We start from the raw sequence: 21,837 nt of genomic DNA, 5'->3' as shown, positions 1-21,837 counted from the left end.
TTTTTGGGGTAAGATGGCGAATTGCCCGATGATGCTGGATGTAATTACCAGCGAAACGTCGTATTCAAACTGAAAATGTTGTGGATTCACTCTTCAACACACCGGTGGGCTAAAGTAGTGAACTAATTGTCTTTTGTCAACGTGACACTTTTTTGCTGATTGGCCGTGTCGGGTGGTGGAGGGTTACGACACATTTATAAATAAGGGGTACCCTGCCGGCCTTCCAGAGGTGATAGTTACACACCGCACCAGGTAATCGATTTGAGTTGGCCCTAGGGGGAAGCCCACGCCCGGTTCAGACATTCACCACTGATGTTGTCCGCAAGCGGGAATCTGAACTCGAGAGAGAAACACATACGGCCACATGTGCGTGCACCTTGCTCTAACGAGCCTTCTTTTCTTTTCCAGGATAACTTGATGCCCAACCTGGAACGTGATGTTGTGATCGCGGGCGATGGCGGAAATCTTCCCACCGAGTCTCTCACCCCAGGTACGTGGACAGGAGCTGCGACTGCACGACCGCGTGGGTCTTCGCGGTTGTGCCGTACGCCTCTCCGATGTGTTTTCGGGGATTTTTTTCACGAGCGCTAGGCGTAATGTGCGACGTTGCTCTCCACGCGCTCGGGAGCTTCTTCGGTTCCTGAACAACTGAACGCGGCTCCTGAAAGCAGGTGGGTCGACTGTTGTGTGGAGCGAAACCTCGGAATAACGTGCAGTGCGGCCCAAAAACACATCGGAGAGTGATGCATTGTATCTGTATTTCATTCGTCACGCCTATGTCCAACGCCACGGTGTGTCTCTGCTCCAATGAGATGATGCGGCTCACATGTCCAATGGTTTACCCGGAGCCAGTGGTGGGTTCTTCATAATAATAATTGAGTACGTTTGCAATGGCGCTATCATTCTTATAGCGTGAGGCTACCATTGTGAAGGAGCTATGTTTCACGGACACGGTCTGCGTAGTTTCACAGTAGGGCGGGGGGGGGGGGGCGATGATTGCTATGTGCAATCCCAAATGAGTAGTTTTCGGATTATTTTTTTCTTCCCAGAAGTATTTTTGTTAACGAAACGATTCAGGTACACACAAGAGGATATGATAAGGGGTTGACACCAGCACAAAGACATTACAGACTACAGTGCATTGGAAACCGGTCTATACCACATGTTTCAATTGACTGTTTCAATAAACTCTACAATCCTGGCGTCTTCCTAAGCTCTGATACCCCTGTAGAGAGAAACAATGGGTGGGGGTTTGGGGAAAGGCGGAGCGGGGGCAGTGCCTAAATACCCTAATTAATTCTCTTAAGAATCAATGCCCACTGGAGGAGAGGTAGTGAAGGGGTTTGGGTAATTTATTTAACGTGGCAAATTTGGACAAGGACCCCCAGCTCGGAATGGGCCTACTTGTTTCAAGTGATGTCGGGCGGGGGGGGATGATCCACTGGGAAGCGGACGGCGTGCAACGTTTCATGGTCAATGCGCCCGCAAAGTATTTACCAAGGCGGCCCGCCGGACTCGAACCGCAACCCCTCGGAACGAGCGGCGAACGATGCTGGGCCGCATCGCCTTAGGGCCGTTGCAAAACACGCGTGGTAAATATCAAATACCGTATTCTTGGTTCTTTCGGTAAAGTCACGAAGAAGGGAAACAATAAAATAATAAAAATATAAAACAATAAAATTCTCACGACGTTTCGACTGCAACACAAGCAATCATCATCAGGTGTGAAAGCCACAGCAAGAAATTTTGAAAAAAAAGTGGCGTTTTTTTTAACGTTAGCGCCACGGAGAGCGATTTGGTAGTTATTCAGATGGACGAGTCCATCTATATTTTTTTAATTTAAAGCTTTCGTGACTGCAGTGATTCATATTCTTGGTTCTTTCGGTAAAGTCACGTTGAAGGGAAGCAATAAAATAATAAAATATTGCTATATATATTGTTTCCCTTCAACGTGACTTTACCGAAAGAACCAAGAATATGAGTCCATCTATGTTCGGAAAAGAGGAGGGGGGAGACGAAAAATAATGGATGCGGTCTGAAAGCCACCTTAAGCGTGATCAATCAATTAAGACCCGAAATGGTTTATCAAATCCTTCCAATGATTGCTAAGCCAGAATCCATCTTCTCGGTTGAAATTGTCTCTGTATATGTGAGAATTTTATTGTTTTATATTTTTATTATTTTATTGTTTCCCTTCTACGTGACTTTGCTGAAAGAACCAAGAATATGAATCCCTGCAGTCACGAAAGCTTTAAACCGTAACTTGTGTTTTATAAATATCCACGAAAATTTATTTTTGCCATCTCATCATCTCACCGCGTTGCAACGAGCACTGGTGTTCTAGACCGCATACCGGATTATAAAGGCGTGCAACCCAACCCCCGGTATTGGAGAATTGCGACGCATCGGGGTGCCGTGCGGCAGGGCCACCGTTAGCGGCCTTGTCTGGTGCCGAGAGAGGAGAGGCCCATTGACGTGACTGCTATTGAAGTCGCTCCGCCTCGTCGTCGTCTTCTTCCAAGATGGGGGGGGGGGCCTTTTCTCTCGATGCGGTGGCAGCGAGGGCGGGGGGGGCTTCTGCCCACTTGAAGGAATTCCGAAGAGACGGTTGTTCACCTCGCAGGGCAAGTCGAAATGTCACTGGGATAAAGTAAAGCAACGTGATCTAAAATTAGAACGCGGTAAAACAATCGCAGGAATGTTGATTTGGTTTTAACTGTACCTTCTTAAAATAATGCCCGCAACTGTTTCTTTTTGACTTGGCTGCATCCAGAGAGCCCTCGGTACTTTTGACAGGAGCATACTAAAAGCAAATTGTTATTGTATTGATTCGGTGCGAATGTGATACTGCCCTACAAGCAAGCCCGTGTTTTCTTCGACATTTTTATATGCGCCGACTCCTACTTGCGTCTTACCAAGGAGGCTATTTGCTTGTTCATCGATAATTTTTGTTTTTAGGCAGCTTTGTTTGGCTGCACTGAACGTGTGTGTGTGTGTGTGTCTTTATGTAAAGGGGAGCAGTGGTATAGCGGTTAGCGCGCTGCGCTATGAACCCGGCAACCCGAGTTCAATTCCCGCTCACGGCCAACACCAGTGACGATTATCTGAACCGGTCCTGGCTGGGCCTCCCCTCGGTCTACTCAGCCTCAACTGAGTACCTGGTGCAGTGTGTAAACATCGCCACTAGGGAGACAAAGGCGGCCTGGCATGGTGCTGGCCATCCACCCCCTCGTGTGTTGCGCTGGCCTTCATAGGTGCTCGCTAACAGCACTTGCCCCAAAATTCTGATAAGGCTTTTTGGGGGATTTTTGTCTTTTTGTGCCTTTATGTACGCATGTTTTCCCATATGTGTATGTGTGTGTGAGTTTGTATGTACGGTGTATGTACGGTTGTAGCAGTGGCAGAATAGTTTGCGCATTGCGCTATGAAACCAGTGACCTGAATTCCATTCATGGCCAAGGTTGATATCAGTGGAGATTATCTGAATTGCTACTGGACGTCCCCTAAGTCAACTCAGCCTTAAATGAGTACTTAGTACAGTATGTGAACATTTTCTGCAACGTGGCACTTGCTGCGAATAAAATGGTAATTTATGGATACCTTAAACGTCCAAATTGGCCCAATATGTGAACCTTATTACATGGGAGGCAGAGGCATTCAAGCCCACGTGGCCTCACCACATCGTCCATTGTGTGCCTCCCTGGCCTTAATAGGTGCTCACTAACAGCATTTGCCTCCCAAATATAAAAGACTAAATGGGGAATCCTTGTGTTGGCGTGTGTGTGTATATTGGCAGGCAAGGTACGGTGGAGGGACTTTGATCAGAGCATATACATCGGCAGTACACTGGTGAGGCCTGGTCAGGACCCATACAACCGTAACAAGTTCAACCAGGTGGAGAGCGATAAACTCAAGATGGACCGCAGCATTCCGGACACCCGGCACGACGCGTGAGTCGAGCACTGGCACCACGGTGGTGATGGTCATGCTGGTGGTCTTCCTGGTGATGTTGATGGTGGTCATGGTGGTGTTGATGACGGTCGTGGTGGTGGTCATAATGATGACGTGACATAATTTAGATAACAATAAAATGACGATAATGATGATTTCGATGATGGTGGAGGGGCTGATATGGCCTCAGTGATGATGGTGATCATATTTGGTACATTGATGCTGCTGGTCACAAAGCTGGATGACCATTATCGTGATGATTAACCTGACTAGAAGTTGATCCGTTTATCTCAAAATTGGAGACACTACTGCTTTACCACTTTGAGGCCGCATAAAGTGTCAAAGGCTCGCTGTTAGGAGGTGGGTGCAGGTGTCATGGGTTAACTGCCTGAGATGACGGGCAGGTGCACCGTCTGCACTTTCCGCTCTACCCAACTTGCTGTGTTATAGCCACTCGGTGCCCTGCTCGTCGGCAGGTATGAGCGTAATTCTTCAACGGTTTTATTTAACTTGACTTGTGTTTGTCGTGGTCAAATCTTTTAATCAAAATTGAGTCTACTTGCTGTTGTCCAATCAATTCCAAATTTTGCACACGTACTCAGATCCGGTGACAATGCATGCCTGTGTCATAATCGGCATCAATTAATCAACTAATTAGCTCTTTTAAAGCAATTAACATTTTGTATGGACGGCTTATGCATTAAATATTTATTTGGGTAGGTGAAAAACGCCGCGGTCCCTAAACTCTGGAATCGCCTCGCCCAAGAAGCAGGCGCCACGTGTCTGACGTACTTCTCGACCGTGAGTTAAACGAAGTTGTTAATAAAATCGTTGTTTTAAAAAAAAACTTTTTTTAAGGAGTTTATTTTGACTTTCACTGTCGCTGAAGGGTGGGATACCTCTTAATTGCCGAGTAACGTCTTTTAACGAGCCTCCTCATATAATAAAATAATGAATGTTCCATTGTCTAAACATATCCCGTGCATGAACAGACTCTTGTGGCAAGCATTGTCAGAGTTGAACACGTTGGATTTGATGACCAATATTATCCTTCAGAGGTTTTTGGGATGGCTCGAGAATAATCCAACAGGTAATGGATATCTATTGTAATTTATATGCATACATTACCCCCCCCCCCCCCACACACTGGCCTTCGCACCTGATTGGCTGACAAATGACGACATTACATATATCTCTCTATTTAGCAGGAAACAGCAGGATTTCTCTATAAATCTGGCTGTCACCTGATGATGCTTGTTGTTGTGATTACTGGTGAAACGTCGTCCTCAAGTTGTAAATATTGTGATTTTACTGTCCAACCCACAGGTGTACTGAACTAGTAACGAACTGGCACGTTTTGTTTACGTGACAAACCTTGCTAATTGTCTCTGTCGGGTGGTGGCGGGTTTAACGACACATTTACGTGATCTAACCCAAGGATCTCTTCTAGATTGTTAGAGTACCTGCATGGCACCCACAAGGAGGTGGTATCGCAGGTACCAGTTGGTCCACTTCACAAGCTGAACTCACCATACCACGGCATCACATCTCTTTTTTTTTCTTCCCCAAAGCGACATTTGATTAAACATTCAAATGCACGGTGCACTCCAAGAGAGCGTTTGGAGAGAGATGTCAGATGATGTTGTTAGAGCAAGTCGACCTCGGGGAGGCTCTGGCGAGCCAGCCGCTCGCGGAGACTTAAGCAGTTGGAGTGATTTTCCACTCTCGATCGTGTGGAGCTCATAAATTGCGAGCCCATCGACGTCACGATGCTGTAAACTCACCCCACTGAGCTCTCCCACCCTCCCTCCCAGCTTGCATGTTAGCAAATGCCACCGAGCAAATTCAATCTAATGGTAATGTATTTTTTGTTATTCAAATAAATATTAACGTCAGTAATGATGGCACCATTTAATGTCAAGCCATCCGCAGGGCTCGTTAATTAATTTGAACATGCAGAGTACAACGTATCTTATTTTGGGTTTAAATTGAGAAAAATACAGTGGGAGGTGGCCAGGTGGCTTGGGTTGGACTGAGCTGGTAGCACTGCGATTATGAGTTTGAATCCAGGCTCCAGCCACCCAGCATTTAGCTCGTTTTCACGTTGCCAAGGTGCAATGGTTAGCGAACCAAACATGCAACCCGGAGGTCAACGGATCAATCTCCCGGTGCGGCAGTTGAAGCAATGGAGAAAATTCATTAAATCGCCCCCCCCCCCCACCACCGGAGTTAGCCGATTGTAAGGTCACGTGTGGTGGGGTAAAGTGTGGGTACCTCTTCCCAGATGTCTGGCCAATGAGGAAGAGGAGACCAAATTACCCTCGAGAGCTCTCTTTCCTGGAGGCCCTTCCCACTAGCCGTGGCGTGAGCCAGCAATTGAAGACTTCAGCTCTGCTTTCATTTAATGCAAAATCTTCCTGTTCCGAGGGCTGAATTTTCAGTTTCATTTTCGTGTGATGGGATGCTCCTTGCAGGGGCATGTGTTTAGGGCCCAGTGTCAAGTAACTCTACGCCATTATTTTTACCGAGTCATTCTTTCACACAGGGTGGTGCCCTGTTTGCTGCGAGACGTCATAATGGAAATGCTTTCATCCCGTCATCACAGTGGTAGCACAATTTGGAAGCCGTTTATAATTTTTCAATATTCGTATGTATGTTGAACTTCTTTTGCACCGTACGTAGCCAACCGTGCTAAGCGGAGGTGCGAAATAATCCCATACTAAATTGAAACATGAGTATTTCGGAGGCTTGCAGTAAAATTGGTAAATACAACGGCTAGAATTTTGGCTTGTTTTTATTATTATTATTATGTTAATGGATGTATGAAACGCAACAAACTACTCATACTGTTAATAATTAGCTAAACATTTACAGTGTTGCTGTCTTAAAAGCATCTTATTTTACTTTGCTGATCTTTTCCCGGCCTAATAAAGGACACCTGCATGTGCTCCACCGCCTGTGCAGCGTTGGCGGTGCTCCTGTCCATCGACAGACGTGGGGACATTAGTAAAAATCCCACGTTTTTAATGTCTCTCCACAGGGCACCAACTCTTGACTTACCATTTGGGGCAATTCATTTCAGCTACCACTAATAAATGATCGGCTGAGTCTTACCCCTGAGTGGTATTTGGGCCGCTGACCCTCTGCGAGTCGAGCTCTCTGACCAGAGCGCCGCCGAACAAGCGCATTCGCGCGATCGAGGAATTGGTGTTTCCAATTAAAAGCACAAATTTCCGTGGCTTTGACATTAAGTTGCATCTTGGGGATGGCACCATCTGGAGAGAGAGAGAAAAAAAACTGCCCACGAAGTAAAGGGGAAGAAGGCCACCTCGACCATCCATAACGAGTCATGGCCGGTGAAGCCAAGCGTGGACGTGGTGTTACAAGGTGATGAAGGCAGGGGAGTAAGATCGAATGAGGTGGATGAATCTTTCAGCCATGGAGCTGCCCCTCAGGCAAAAAGAACTTGATAGAGCTGTGCTTTACTGAACAAGTTACAACCCATTTGAGATTCATGACTTCTTCAGGTGCGAATGTTCACAGTCTGAGAGAACCGTGATATCATTATTCTTTGTGCCCTTTATTTGAGCCATCACTCAAGTGGCGGGAGAAAGATAAAAGTAAAAATGCTGCTTGACGACTCGAACGAAGGGAGCGACACTGTGAACTGATGAAGAAGAGGAAAACTGAAGATCAGATAGGATGGGTGGGGGGAGGGAGTTTGAGCCAAGGCCCTACCAGTGGGCACAGGACAAGAGGGAGAGAAGGCCCTTAATTTGCTTTGGCAACTCATTTGGGTATGCTGTGTAATTTCTTGGCTAGTTAACCGTATGTAACACGATTGAGATTGATTATATTTTCATGTCCTTTAATCTAGTGCCCACTGATATTCATGACTTTTGAATGGTCTTTTAAAATCATTACCGTATTTTTATGTATTATTTCTTTGTTCTTTATCCGATGTGTAAGCACAATTGACATGCGTGGTCTTTATTTTAACCATCTTGGGAAGTCATTGGGATGTATGCATGACATTTTCTCTTCATGGCCTTAATTTCTCGATGTAAGGAATCATCGTGATGCAACCACCAGCATCATTATTTATATAGTAATCCTTTATTTAACCATCTAAGTGCACGTTTAGATGCATTGTTGGGATGCATTATGTTGGATGCATTATGTTCTGACCTGCCCCTACTGGGCATCTGTGAAATAGAGCTTTATAGCTCATCGGGATTCCTCCAGCAAAAATAAATGTTCTGATTCTGCATTAAAGTAATACTAAATGTTGATTTAAAGCTTTCGTGACTGCAATAATTCATATTTTTAGCTCTTTCAGTAAAGTCACGTTGAAGGGCGTCATCTGGTTGAGCACCAATTGGGTCGAGGCTCAAAAGAAAGCCGTCCCTTGGTGTGGACCAATCAGTTTAAAGGACAATGCATATATTATCATAGTATGTTTTTTGTTTGCAATTTGACTGCAGGTATTGTGGGTAATGCAGACATGAATCCTGGTAAAAAGGTTTCAGTTTTGTTGCCAGAAAAAGGGGGAAAACCCTATTATTACATTTTGGTACTGGCAAAGGAGGTCTAATGATGTAAACAATAAAATTCTCACGACGTTTCGACCATAACACAAACGGTTTTTTCACGCCTGATGATGACCGTTTGTGTTATGGTCGAAACGTCGTGAGAATTTTTTTATTGTTTTATATATATTTTATTATTTTATTGTTTCCCTTCAACGTGACTTTACCGAAAGAGCTAAGAATATAAAGTAATACTGTACATTATTTCACTGATGGATAAAAAATCACCAGCTCCTATCATTACGAGCAAGTGTGGTTGTAATCGTTTGTGAACTAAACACAGCAGATTTGTGGCTATCTCATCAATAGCAAAAGAAGGGAAAGGCAACCGAAGCATTTGTTGATGAAATTAATTTCGATTTAAAGCTTTCGTGACTACAAGGAGTCATCTTCTTTGGTTCTTTCGGTAAAGTCACGTAGAATGAGAATAAAATAACAAATCAAATAACACAATAAAATTATCACGACGTCGTGAGAATTTTATTGTGTTATTTTATTTTATTTGTTATTTTATTCTCATTCTACGTGACTTTACCGAAAGAACCAAAGAAGATGAAATTATTGTTATCAAGATTAATGAACACAGGTGATGATACATCTTTCCTAAAACAATGCCACTAAAAAAAATTGCGTAAGCATTTATAATAACTTTCTCAGCATTACAATCCGAAGAGAGACATGGATGGGGGGAAGTCTATGCATTTTAACGTCCTGCAGCCATGACGGTTTGACTTTAATCCTTAAGTAAGATAAGCTGCATACTTTAAATATGCATCCGTAGTAAATCAGAACTTTTTCTACCGCACAAATGCCGCCGATAAAGTTATTTCGATTTAAGAGTATATATTTTTAATTTAATTAACTCTGAACTGTCTTCGTGCTTATCTTAGTTTATCTCATTTCCGGCCACGTATCGCCAATTAGCGCGGTGAGGTGTGATTGTGAACTTCACTTTGGCCACCTTCGCCTGGCTCATTACAGCTTTAAACCTTTTGTGAAATTCCCTGCCTTCATTACACTTTACGTTTTGCAAAAGTATTTTTTGTTTTGTTATACCGTGTGTGTGTGTGCGTGCGCACAACGTGAGAAGCAATAGTCTCTTGGTTGTATAGATGTGTAGTGGCATAGAATAAGTAATGTAGCGGCATAGCGCTGGCTGCTGGCGGGGAAGGGGATCTGTGGCTTACAGCAGCCCTGACGTCAGCAGGCCACGTGATACACCAGAGGGGATATCTGGGGGAAAGGTTACAGAAGGGGCACATGGGGGAAGCCCGGGAACCTGCTGGTAGGTTCTAGAGAGAGGGCGTGGCCGGGGCAGAGCGAGGCCACGCTGGGAGCATAAAAGGGGGCCCTGAGCGAAAGCTCGGGGCTGTCGTATGGAGTAGGATCCCCGTCGTGCTGTTGAAGATCGTCGCCGTCATCTCGTCGCCATTGTCGCTGTCGTCTTCACTCGATATTGCGCTGCTAGATGGTAGTTGGCTGTCTCGGTTCAGCGCCGTCAGTGTTAGACGGCTAGCGTTGTGTATAGGCTAGCAACAGTAATAGTGTGTACCCACGTAGTGTTGTGTATAGGCTAGCAACAGTAATAGTGTGTACCCACGTAGTGTTGTGTATAGGCGAGCAACCCACGTCGAGTTGTGTATAAGCGAGCGACAGAAGAGTATGTACCAGCGTAGGGTGTGTCTTGTGCCGAGGGTGCTCGTTAAATAAAAGAAGTGCCTTCAACTCTTAGCGTCTCCAAGTTAGTCACTACAGATGTATGTTGAAGGTTATTGGCACCATACAGTGAGGGAAAACAGTATTTGATTCTGGTGATTTTGTACGTTTGACCACTGACAAAGAAATGATCAGTCTATTATTTTAATGGTAGGTTTATTTGAACAGTGAGAGACAGAATAACAACAAAAATCCAGAAAAACGCATGTCAAAAATGTTATAAATTGATTTGCATTTTAATGAGGGAAATAAGCATTTGACCCCTCTGCAAAACATGACTAGTACTTGGTGGAAAAACCCTTGTTGAAAATTACAGAGGTCAGACGTTTCCTGTAGTTGGCCACCAGGTTTGCACACATCCCAGGAGGGATTTTGTCCCACTCCTCTTTGCAGATCTTCACCAAGTCGTTAAGGTTTCGAGGCTGACGTTTGGCAACTCGAACCTTCAGCTCCCTCCACAGATTTTCTATGGGATTAAGGTCTGGAGACTGGCTAGGCCACTCCAGGACCTTATTGTGCTTCTTCTTGAGCCACTCCTTTGTTGCCTTGGCTGTGTTTTGGGTCATTGTTATGCTGGAATACCCATCCACGACCCATTTTCAATGCCCTGGCTTAGGGAAGGAGGTTCTCACCCAAGATTTGACGGTACATGGCCTCGTCCATCGTCCCTTTGATGCGGTGAAGTTGTCCTGTCCCCTTAGCAGAAAAACACCCCCAAAGCATGTTTCCACCTCCATGTTTGACGGTGGGGATGGTGTTCTTGGGGTCATAGGCAGCATTCCTCCTCCTCTAAACACGGCGAGTTGAGTTGATGCCAGAGAGCTCCATTTTGGTCTCATCTGACCACAACACTTTCACCCAGTTGTCCTCTGAATCATTCAGATGTTCATTGGCAAACTTCAGACGAGCATGTATTTGTGCTTTTTTTAGCAGGGGGACCTTGCGGGCGCTGCAGGATTTCAGTCCTTCACGGCGTAGTGTGTTACCAATTGTTTTCTTGGTGACTATGGTCCCAGATGCCTTGAGAGCATTGACAATATCCTCCCGTGTAGTTCTGCGCTGATTCCTCACCGTTCTCATGATCATTGCAACTCCACGATGTGAGATCTTGCATGGAGTCCCAGGCCGAGGGAGATTGACAATTCTTTTGTGTTTCTTCCATTTGCGAATAATCGCACCAACTCTTGTCACCTTCTCACCAAGCTGCTTGCCAATGGTCTTGTAGCCCATTCCAGCCTTGTGTATGTCTACAATCTTGTCCCTGACATCCTTGGAGAGCTCTTTGGTCTTGGCCATGGTGGAGAGTTTGGAATCTGATTGATTGATTGCTTCTGTGGACAGGTGTCTTTTATACAGGTAAAAAGCTGAGATTAGGAGCACTCCCTTTAAGAGTGTGCTCCTAATCTCAGCTTGTTACCTGTATAAAAGACACCTGGGAGCCAGAAATCTTTCTGATTGAGAGGGGGTCAAATACTTATTTCCCTCATTAAAATGCAAATCAATTTATAACGTTTTTGACATGCGTTTTTCTGGATTTTTTTGTTGTTATTCTGTCTCTCACTGTTCAAATAAACCTACCATTAAAATTATAGACGGATCATTTTTTTGTCAGTGAGCAAACGTACAAAATCAGCAGGGGATCAAATACCTTTTTCCCTCACTGTATGTAGCCAGCTGTGGTCATCTGAGGTGCTGAACTATGACCCGGCAACCCACGTTCTTCCCCCCACACCCATGATGCACATCGACACCAGGGGCAATGGCTATCCATACCAGATTGTTATCTGAGCCTCTCCTAGATTGATTCGGCCTGAAATGAGTACCAGATGTGCTGTTATCAACGCCGACACACGTAAGAAAGTAGTGGTTGGGCATGCGTGGTGCTGTGGCCGGCCTCCATATTCTTGCGCGCCACGCCATGCTTAATAGGTGCTCGCTAACAGCACATGCCTTATCTGTTATTTCTGTCTATACGGTACTGTACGTGTATATGTGCGGAGCGGGAGTGTAGTGGTTAGTGCGCTGTGCTACGAACCTGGCAACCCGGGTTCGATCCTCGCTCACAGACAAAACATAGGTGTTACATATCTGAACCAGCCCTAGGCCTCCCCGAGGTCGACTCAACCTTAAATGAGTACCTCGTGCACTGTGTAAACAACGCCACTGGGGAGACAAAGGCGGCCGGGCGTGGTGTTAATCACCTACCCCCTTGTGTACCTGTTGACTTCCATATATGCTCGCTTAACAGCACTTGCCCAAACAGTCTTTTAAAGGCTATACGGGGGATGTTGTCTATATGCACGTGTGTAAGGAGTACCGCATGCTTAAATGGATGTATGTTTGTGTATTTGTAGATGGACACTGGCACACGCGGATGTATACATTGCTCTGTTGCTTTAGATTAATACAAAACATATCCAGGATCCAAAACCCTTTGATTATGGGGCCTTGAATGCTATCTTGTGTGTTCAGCATACCATTTGTTCGTGCGTAATTACCATCTCGAGATCGCCGCATCGTACACATTCCTAACACACCATTCAGCCACACAACACCACCGTCACAAACCACCAAAATATATTTGGCGCAGCTCCTTCGAAACCACACCCCCGATGCCCCTTATCCAAGGACAAATCCATTCAATGTGCCCATGTCATCTGCCCGTGTCTCTTTAATATTCTGCTCTGCTGCATATATTCCCTTTAATGTGCATCCCATTCTCACTCCAAACTCCCTGCACCACCACCACCACCACCACCATCCCCCTCCCCTTCCCACCGCCTCCTCCAACCCAGCCACTTGCGCAACCTGCGTGCTTTCGTTGCAGCAGAGAGGGAGTTATTTTTAGATGAAAACGGGCGCAGTGGCTCTCACCTTGCGGGCTACGCTCCGCCCCCGGCAGGGCTGCGTACGTGGCGCACCTGTCGGCCGTGATGTTCGTTACAAAAGCAATTTTACAAACGGTCTCCCCCCCCCCCATGTGCAGGGCCCTCCCGGTGTTCACAGAGTACGGTATTAATCACTCGGGATCGTCTGAACAAATAAATATTTGTGCGATTAATATCCTTGGTCGGGGTTGACTCGGCCCATCGTCCTGCCATTGCATGTACTCCCCGTGACCGCGTGGATTTTTCTCCGGGTCCTCCCGGTTTTGATGATGAGTCATCAAGTGAGTCATCCTCTGGAATTCCTCACCATAACCACCACCTTCATCGTCATCCAATCATCATTATCAAAGGTAATACAAAAAAAGTAGTTCTTTTTTAGATAATTATTGTAGTCATTGTAAAACATTCCCCCCGCCCCCCCCCCCCCGCCATGTTCACTCGTACCAGGATCGTAACTCCATTTTTCCCATTGGAACAACAAGGTTTCTGCATTCCTGAATTCTGCATTTGCGAGCGTTTTCAAGAACGTAACCCTCATGGATAGAGAGGGGTTTTACTCTACATTAGAGGCACCGGGTGCAGCTTAACTATATATACATTTAAGTGTATAAGTTATGCAATAAATATAAACTATTTTTATTTTACCACGTAAGGCCCACTGAGCTCTATAGCTCTTTTTAAGAAGCGATCTAGTTCAACTAAGTGGCTTTTCACGTGGAAATTTATAGCCGCCAAGTACTCGAAATGAACGTTGATTCTAAATGTGGAGGGAAAAGCCGGAGGACCCGGAGAAAAATCCACGTTACCACGGGGAGAGAGAGACACGCAAACTCCAAATATACAGCTGCAGGCGTCAGGGTCGGGATCAAACCCACGACCTCCTTTTTTATACCAGGTGAGGTAGTTAACATCTCGCCACAGTTTGCCAGCACAGACGAGGTTATTCAGTTTTTTTTTTCCCCGTCCGTGGAAAAAAACATTCTTAAGGAGCCTCTGCTGATCGATGTCTCCCTGCGATACAAAGCCCTAAGTGGCCCTTGGTGCCCAGTGACGATCAGTTCATTCACCCGTGTGCGTAAGCACGCGCGCACGCACTCACGCGTTAGCCCATCCGGTCGCCCCGCAGCTGCCCCTGCAAGAAATACGTCAAGGGGGTGTGATGCGAAATCAGCAAGGTGCCTGTGGTTAGGTGGGTTTGGAACGCAAGTAAATCAAAATCTTTGTTTAGACTGGAAGAATCCGATGAGTTACAAATGTCCAGTCGGGGCTCTGGTCAGAAAGTTACAATGGCAAACAATACGATAACTGATGGGAGTGCAAAGTTAAGCAGGTTATTAAATAAAAATAAAGTATTCGAGTACAATTTGCGTAAGTACATCAATTCCTGCCGATTTTTCAACACCAAATGGAGGCTACGGCAAGGCAACAAAAAATAAAAATAGTCCCAGACCACACCAAGAAAACACATTCCCTCAATAAAATTGCACGTTAAAGTTGAATTTCAGTTTTTTTCAAGGAAGATTTACGGTGTTAAGGGGGGGGGGAAACGTTGGTGCTTGCAACAGCAAAGGCTTTTGTCACCTATGCTTGTTCTCGGGATAGTTAAAAGGGCGGGTATCATCTAGCCTCGCGGAGAGAGCCTCCCTGGGACGTGCGACCAGCTGCACCGAAGTTGGAGGGACGTATGTACAGTCTGTTCTATAGTGCGGTAGTAGTTGCGTTCCTAAAGAACACCGCGTCATGGAAAAATGGCGTTATGATAAATAATATATCTTTCGGGTAAAGCACAGTGCGCGATAACACGTCAGAGGTGTACGCAGGCCGAACAAAGACCGAGGCGCATGGGTAGCATCTAGAAGCATCCAGCAGCATCCCCCCTTGTGTGATGCTACGCCGAGGCAGCCGTACAGCCGCTTATTCCTACTTGCGTGACGTAGTTCTGTTCACTCAATCTCACTATATCCAATTCGCATCCGCATTATGAAACACGCGTTACGGGAGAACAAGGCTGTACGTTAAACAACTTTTTTCGCACCGTACGTAGCCCCGACCGTGCTAATAGAAGGTGGCCCATGTGAGTTGCCGGGGATTATCGAGCGCTTGCCTTTCCGGTTACCCCCATCATCTGGGCGCCACTAGCTCCGTCACCGCCTTGCAGTGGAAAGGGGGGCTGGCACGAGATATGTGCAGAATCAGAATATTTATGAAATGACAAAAGAGGAACACATGACATCATTAAAATCGTTAATAAAAGTAAGTTCAGAATAAAACATTAATTACCCATTGAGTTACAGAGCCTTTCTTTAAAGTGGGCTTGTGCAGGACACATCGCTGGAAGAGATCATGACTTGTGGTCAAGGATGTTGATGAAGAGAATCAGAATATTTATTTATTACTGGAGGAATCCGATGAGCTATAAAGCTCTCTGTCGCAGATGTCCAGTCAGGGTGGGTCAGAACGTTATAACAACAAACCTTCGGAAAACGCAATAGGAGTGCAAAGTTAATAAAAGTAAGTTCAGAATAAAACACATCACTTTAAAATATATACAAATAAAGCAAAGCTATTTTTATATTACCAGCTAAGTACAATCTGTGACCATTCACGGACTCGCAGGTAAGAGTGTGGCATAGACACAGAACTGGCACCACTGAGATCCTGGGTCCAAATCTGGGTTCTGGCCACCTATTATTAATCACAATCTGTATATACACTGGAGGAATCCGATGAGCTATAAAGCTCTTTTTCACGGCTGTCCATCATGTACAGCAGTTCTCAAGTTTCGCAACTTGATGGTCTCGGCCCTATATTTTGATTTAAAGCTTTCGTGACTGCAGTAATTCATATTCTTAGCTCTTTCGGTAAAGTCACGTTGAAGGGAACCAATAAAATAATAAAATATATATAAAACAATAAAAAATTCTCACGACGTTTCGACCACCTGATGATGACCGTTTGTGTTATGGTCGAAACGTCGTGAGAATTTTAATTGTTTTATATATTTTTTATTGTTTCCCTTCAACGTGACTTTTTCCGAAAGAGCTAAGAATATAGGTCTCGGCCCTGTCACCACCATTGGCTGCATGACAAAACCCTCGCGCTGCCTTTTTAGATTTTCGTTTAAATTCGACGAGTTCCAGCTCGCTTTGCCGAGTTTGAATGGGCCACTCTTTGTCGCTGCACTGCGCTGCCCTCCAGTAGAAAAAAAACGCTGCTTGTGGTCTGAACTTTAAAAAAAAAAATGCGTGCACTCACATAGACTGTCTCTCTATAAGGGAGATGATAACCAATGAAGTTAGCCGCTGGCGCATGGAAACGCACGCACACGCCGTGGGGGGGGGGGGGAAGTGATGGAATGAGAGGCTGAATTTTGATCACAGGGCTTATATATAGGAGTGAGATGGATTGTGGCTTAACAGGGCTTGAGGCAATGACAGTGGAGAGAGGCCATCATTCAGCAGTGGATTGAGAATGGATGCTTGTTGTGGCAATGGAGTACTTTAATAACGGGGGGTGCTTGCTGAGGGACGGTTATTACTCCGGTGGAGCCTTTAGGCAGAAATTATTCGTATTGTCAGGCCCAGGCATTGCCTTTGCAGTCTTTCTTCCTTCATTGCAACTGACAGCGAGCACTGGCTAAAGTGCATGCACGCGCACATATATGTATTCCGTGCGGTAATTTGTGCATAAAAAAATCCGTTGTCATCACTCGGCAAAAAAACGTGGTATTGCCGATTCACAGATTTATTACATTTCAGGACAGTTTGAGGTGACTGCAGCCCCAGCAGGGGTCGGTTCTCTGAGCCGGCACCACTGAATACCCGAGTTCTAACGCGTGTTCTGGTCACCTGTGATTTAACCGGGTTCTCAAGGTTTTGCGAGTTTATGGCCTTGGCCCATTCACCGAAGATTGCACACAAACCCATCTTTAAATTAGATTTTTATATTAAATCGGCTAAATTCAACCCCGTGAGTTAAAATATTGGTTTCACTGCCATGCGGTAAGCATTTCTCTGTAGGCAAGGGCATGTGTGAAACTCTCTCCCCTGACATGGATAATTATTATCATAATTTATTTACAAGTAATTTACTTAATTATCCAGGAGAGCCACACTGGCTTTTTAGGGCTCTTTTTTAATGTTTGCAACAATATTAATGATGAGTGTTCATTATACAAGTTGGAGGAAACTGAAGCAAACCTAGGCACGTGATTAGGAGCGACACTCTATCCCCATCCAGATGGCGATTAGGCCACTTGCTGTGCTTCCTTTTCCTAGCGAGCAAGGGTATGGCACCCCCTCGTCGCCCATGAGAATGACGGTTCACAACAATTTGTGCAGTGATCCTCGCCTCCAAATTGCTGGATTTAGAGTCCACGTGCATAGCCATCACCACTCGGATAAAATCATTAACTTAAAAGTATCTCGGAAGTAGTTCTGTGTTTTATCTCTTTTTGTGGACTGTTTTCTCACATGGGGTCAGGGACTGCTCTGCTCGAGTTATGAATCGCCACTTCATCTCAAGACATGACGCCCTGGGCATAAATGGAATGAAACGTTGTAAAAGACACGATATACATTTTTTAAAATTCAGGACAGGTCAGAGTTACTTAGCCCTTTGGCTTGAACACAGGGACATACACATTCTGGACATTCCGGCTTAGCTGTATTTTCTCTCTGGGTGACGCTGCTTCGCAACCAGAAGGTCACGAGTTCAAATCCCATTCAAGGGTCGACTCTTGAATGGGATTTGAACTTCTTAATACGTAGAGAACTTCAGACAATTGTTGGCACCGGCTCACCGCCCGCCAGCCTTCCAGCTTGCCTGCTGTTCCCACTCGGCGATTGTGAGATTCACTTTGTGCGAGGGCCGTATCATACGAGCTCCGTGTGATTTTGTGACCACAGTGCGATTCTAATCCCGCACCTCCGATTAGCACGGTTTGGCTACGTACGGGTGCGAAAGAAGTTCAACATATATAGAACGAATTATGAGATTTTTTTTTTTACTCAGAATGCAATTTGACATCATGGTGTTGTGTGGCAGCTTTTCATCGCCACATCCCTAAGCTGTGATTGGCTCGTGAATGGGAGCGGGCCGCTTGTCCTACTTATCCCACCGGGCAGCAGAGGACTCCGAGTACCGAAAGTCACCTGTGAAGGGTAATTAAAATGATCAACTATAAAAAAAAAAACTATCAACTATTATTGATTTTTTTATCAGATGAGGCCAACTGAGCTGCCATATAGCTCTTTTTCAGAAGTGACCTTGCCACAAATGAACGCCACAAATGAAGTGGCTTATCACATGGAAATGTATTGCAGCCAAATACTCTAAACCCATGTTTATTCTAAACGCATACCTGGTGAGGTAGTTAACATTTTGCCACCATGGCATCTAAACTTTACCCCTCCCCTCCCTGCTTACGCCCCTTGCGGAGGCTGCTGTGAGGCGGAGTGCTGTGAGGTGGGGAGAGACGAGTGGGTGAGAGACGAGTGGGCATTGGAGCGCTGTGCTGCGAGCAGCTGACACCTCGTGAGATGTAACCCACAGGTGGCCCAGGAGGGGGAGGGGGTTGCGTAACGCGGCTCCCCGCGTGGAGTGGTGGCACAGCTTGCACTCGTCGCCGCACGAGCATCCTGCATTACGCAAGAAGTGCAAGCGGCTTCTGTGCAGGATGCTCCTCATCTCACCCCTCGATCTGTTTGTATTGCCCTTTAGTTTAGCGTAACCCGATCGAGTGCTCACGTAAGCACGGAGGTTTGGCTTCGAAGGCGGAGTCTGCTTTGGCCGTGTCGGAAACACTTGAGCAGCGTCGATAAGATTCTGGGTTTCAGATGCCCATGATATTTAGATTGGGTTAAAATCCAGTGTAGGCGTTTTGTGGGTTCTGCCTGGGCAATAATGTCATCAGTCAAATGACAGCCGCTCTCAGCGCAACGCTCTGATGCCCACTCGTTGTACCGTTCTCTACATAACCATCCGCAGCAATTTTCTACATTTGGCATATTCCCGCGGGGTCACGGAGGCGTGTGCAGTGTGTGGCTGGCCATTCACGATGGCACAGAAAAGTCGCAATATTAAGTTGCAACCCAAAAAATAAATCTTTTGTAGATGTTTTCCTGGGATCTGTGTATTCTGGGCTGTGCGACGCAAGTTTGCTGACCCACCCATGACTGGACTTCCGTGAAAAAGAGCTTCATAGCTCATTTCTCCTGCAACTCTAAATAAAGATTCTGATTCTGACGAGTTTGAAGCGTCGGTAATGAAGAAGTCGACTTGCTTAACACTGATATTGTCATCATGGCATGATGGCGATAGCGATAAAAAACAAATCCCGTACCCTCTGCTTCACAGTGGATGTTACAGATCCCATGACGTAATTCACAAGAGTAGGCTCATCGTGTGCTAGCGTCATGGTCTATGTTTGCCAAAGTTGACTAAAAAATGACTCGCAAATTACTCATTTGGAATATGCACAGCAATCACCGCAAAACGTTAGCAGGGCCCGACCTACAATGACTCGATGAGGCCATCCTGCGTAAAATAAGTGTTGGTAAAAATAATAACGATGGGGTCCCAGGAATATAATATTCTGTGGTTTTTTCGGTCGAGTCACGTAGATATAAAAAAATAATAACAAAATATAAAAATGAAATAAAGTGAATAAAAAAAATATCACGACGTTTCGATCACAACACAAGCGGTCGTCATCAGGAACGGGGGAATATCGTTCGGTCCCTCATGTTTGAGCACACACCTGTTACCGCACCAGAGCGATGTCACTGTGGCATCATTCCATCGCATGTTAATGCCACTGCAGTGATGCTAAAGCCTGTGTTTTTTTAATTAACAAAGCTCGTAACCCATGTTAGAGAACTAACACGAGTTACGTGGAGCTGTGCCCGTTCAGGGTTATCTGAGAGGCAAAATTCAACTTTTTGGTGTTATCTGCCACCATTCCTGGAACAATGCTTCGTTGCCCCGTGACTTGACAGAGAACCGGTGATAACATACACATTTACAGCAAACAAATTGTACCATCGTGAATTTCCCTATATGTTTAATCTTTATAAAAATAGTAATAGTACATTTGAATATATTTTTTATTGATATGCAGCCATTTGTCAATCCACTAATGGATAGGGGGGGGGGGGAGGGTGTTTGACCATACAATGGTCAGTGCGGGTTGATGAAGGGATGCCCAGAATAAGTTCAGGTGTCACTCACCACTGATGTTAGCCGTGAATGGGTCGTCTGATTCAGAGTGCAATGCGCTGGCCACTGTGCCACCTTTCCAACCTACTCATGAACAAGTTACAAGCTGACCTTACCGAGAGCATTTCGCTGGGTGGGGATAGAGTCACCGAGCTTCTTGGTTTTACTCTGATAGACTCCAATTCATGTTCCCCATCCAGTTCCGGATTTCCTTGTCAGGCTGGTCCTCTTCATTCACATGTAAATCCTATCCCATGCATGTTAGCCACGGTCCGCTGACCGGCACGGTTAAGCTGAAACGTCACGTTTCTCATGAATGAGAAGAACCACTGTGGTGGGGGGTTAGTCCGATTGTGATTTATTGGACTGAGTTGATGGCCAAAAACATCTGTAATTGATTATTGATGTTGACGTATAGGAGAACGTAATTTTTTTTTTTACTACTGTAGACACCCTGGCTCGGGTTTATTTTTATTTAAACGCAGTTGCTGAGCACAGAGCCCCATGGCCCCAACACCTCAAGTGGCCGAACACAAAACGGAACGGGTATTAGAGTTGTAATGGGTGAGGGTTAACACGTTTTTTTGCATCGAGCCAAGATTACGGTGAGAGCCTGTGGCGTTTAATAGGCTAGGAACGAGTGAACTGACGCAGTTCAGGGCCACAATCAGATTAGTTTGTGTTTTATTTGGATTCTCACTGGTTCAGTATAATTGGCATCGTTTATTAGAAGGCAACATTTGCGTGTGGTTTGCACAACACCGTGAATGACCTCTGCTTGCAAACATGCGCGATTCGATGTGTGTGTGTTGTGTGCATGAGCAGACAGCAATGGGTAGATCATTCCATGTCCACCCTTGAGCTTGTATTTATTTACATACCAACCGGTATCACAATCTAAACAATTTTTATTTTACCAGGTAAGGTCCACTGAGCTATGTAGCTTTTTTTTCAGACCTGGCTATTACAAATGATAGCCCAACGAAGTGGCTTCTCATCACGTCGAACTTTTTAGCAGTCAAATACTCTTAAATGCGTGTTTATAAATGTGGAGGGAAAAAAACGGGAGAACCCGGAGAAAAATCCACGCAACCATGGGGTGAACATGCAAACTCCAATTTTACAGGCGTCCGGGTCTGGATCGAACCCACGACCTACTGCATACCAGGCGTGGTAGTTAACATCTTGCCACGCTTGTATATGGATGTGTGTTTTTCCAGTGGGCCTTCGCGTTGATCGTGCCTGGTGTGTGGTCTGAATGTTAGCACTGGGGAGACAAAGGTGGCTTGGTGTGGTGCTGTCCACACCACCACCACGTCGTCATGCGCTGTGCTTTGCCTTAACCTAAGTACACAATAACTAATTAATTACAAACTTCCAACACCACTTGCCCTGACAGTTTGCGTTGACTCTGTGGGGTGGCACGTTATGTCTTTTTGTGTATGCGTGTGCTTGCATGCACGCACATGCGTGCG

General features: G+C 45.5%; 1 protein-coding gene across 1 annotated transcript in view; it reads left to right on the top strand.

Moving 5' to 3' along the window:
* LOC116948486 (polypeptide N-acetylgalactosaminyltransferase 2) overlaps window positions 1-21,837 on the top strand; it is a 75,550-nt gene that overhangs the window by 21,362 nt on the left and 32,351 nt on the right. The window contains exons 2-3 of the mRNA XM_032965204.2: window positions 409-490; window positions 3,797-3,950. Of these exons, the coding sequence (XP_032821095.1) occupies window positions 409-490; window positions 3,797-3,950 (236 nt within the window). The remainder of the gene's footprint in view (window positions 1-408; window positions 491-3,796; window positions 3,951-21,837) is intronic.

The sequence above is a fragment of the Petromyzon marinus genome, chromosome 33, assembly GCF_048934315.1.
Source record: "Petromyzon marinus isolate PM22_M1 ecotype Great Lakes invasive population chromosome 33, UKy_Petmar_22M1.pri1.0, whole genome shotgun sequence".
Classification (NCBI taxonomy): Eukaryota; Metazoa; Chordata; class Hyperoartia; order Petromyzontiformes; family Petromyzontidae; genus Petromyzon; species Petromyzon marinus.
The sequence above is the reverse complement of the archived record's forward strand: the minus strand, read 5'-3'. Positions and strand labels throughout refer to the sequence as shown.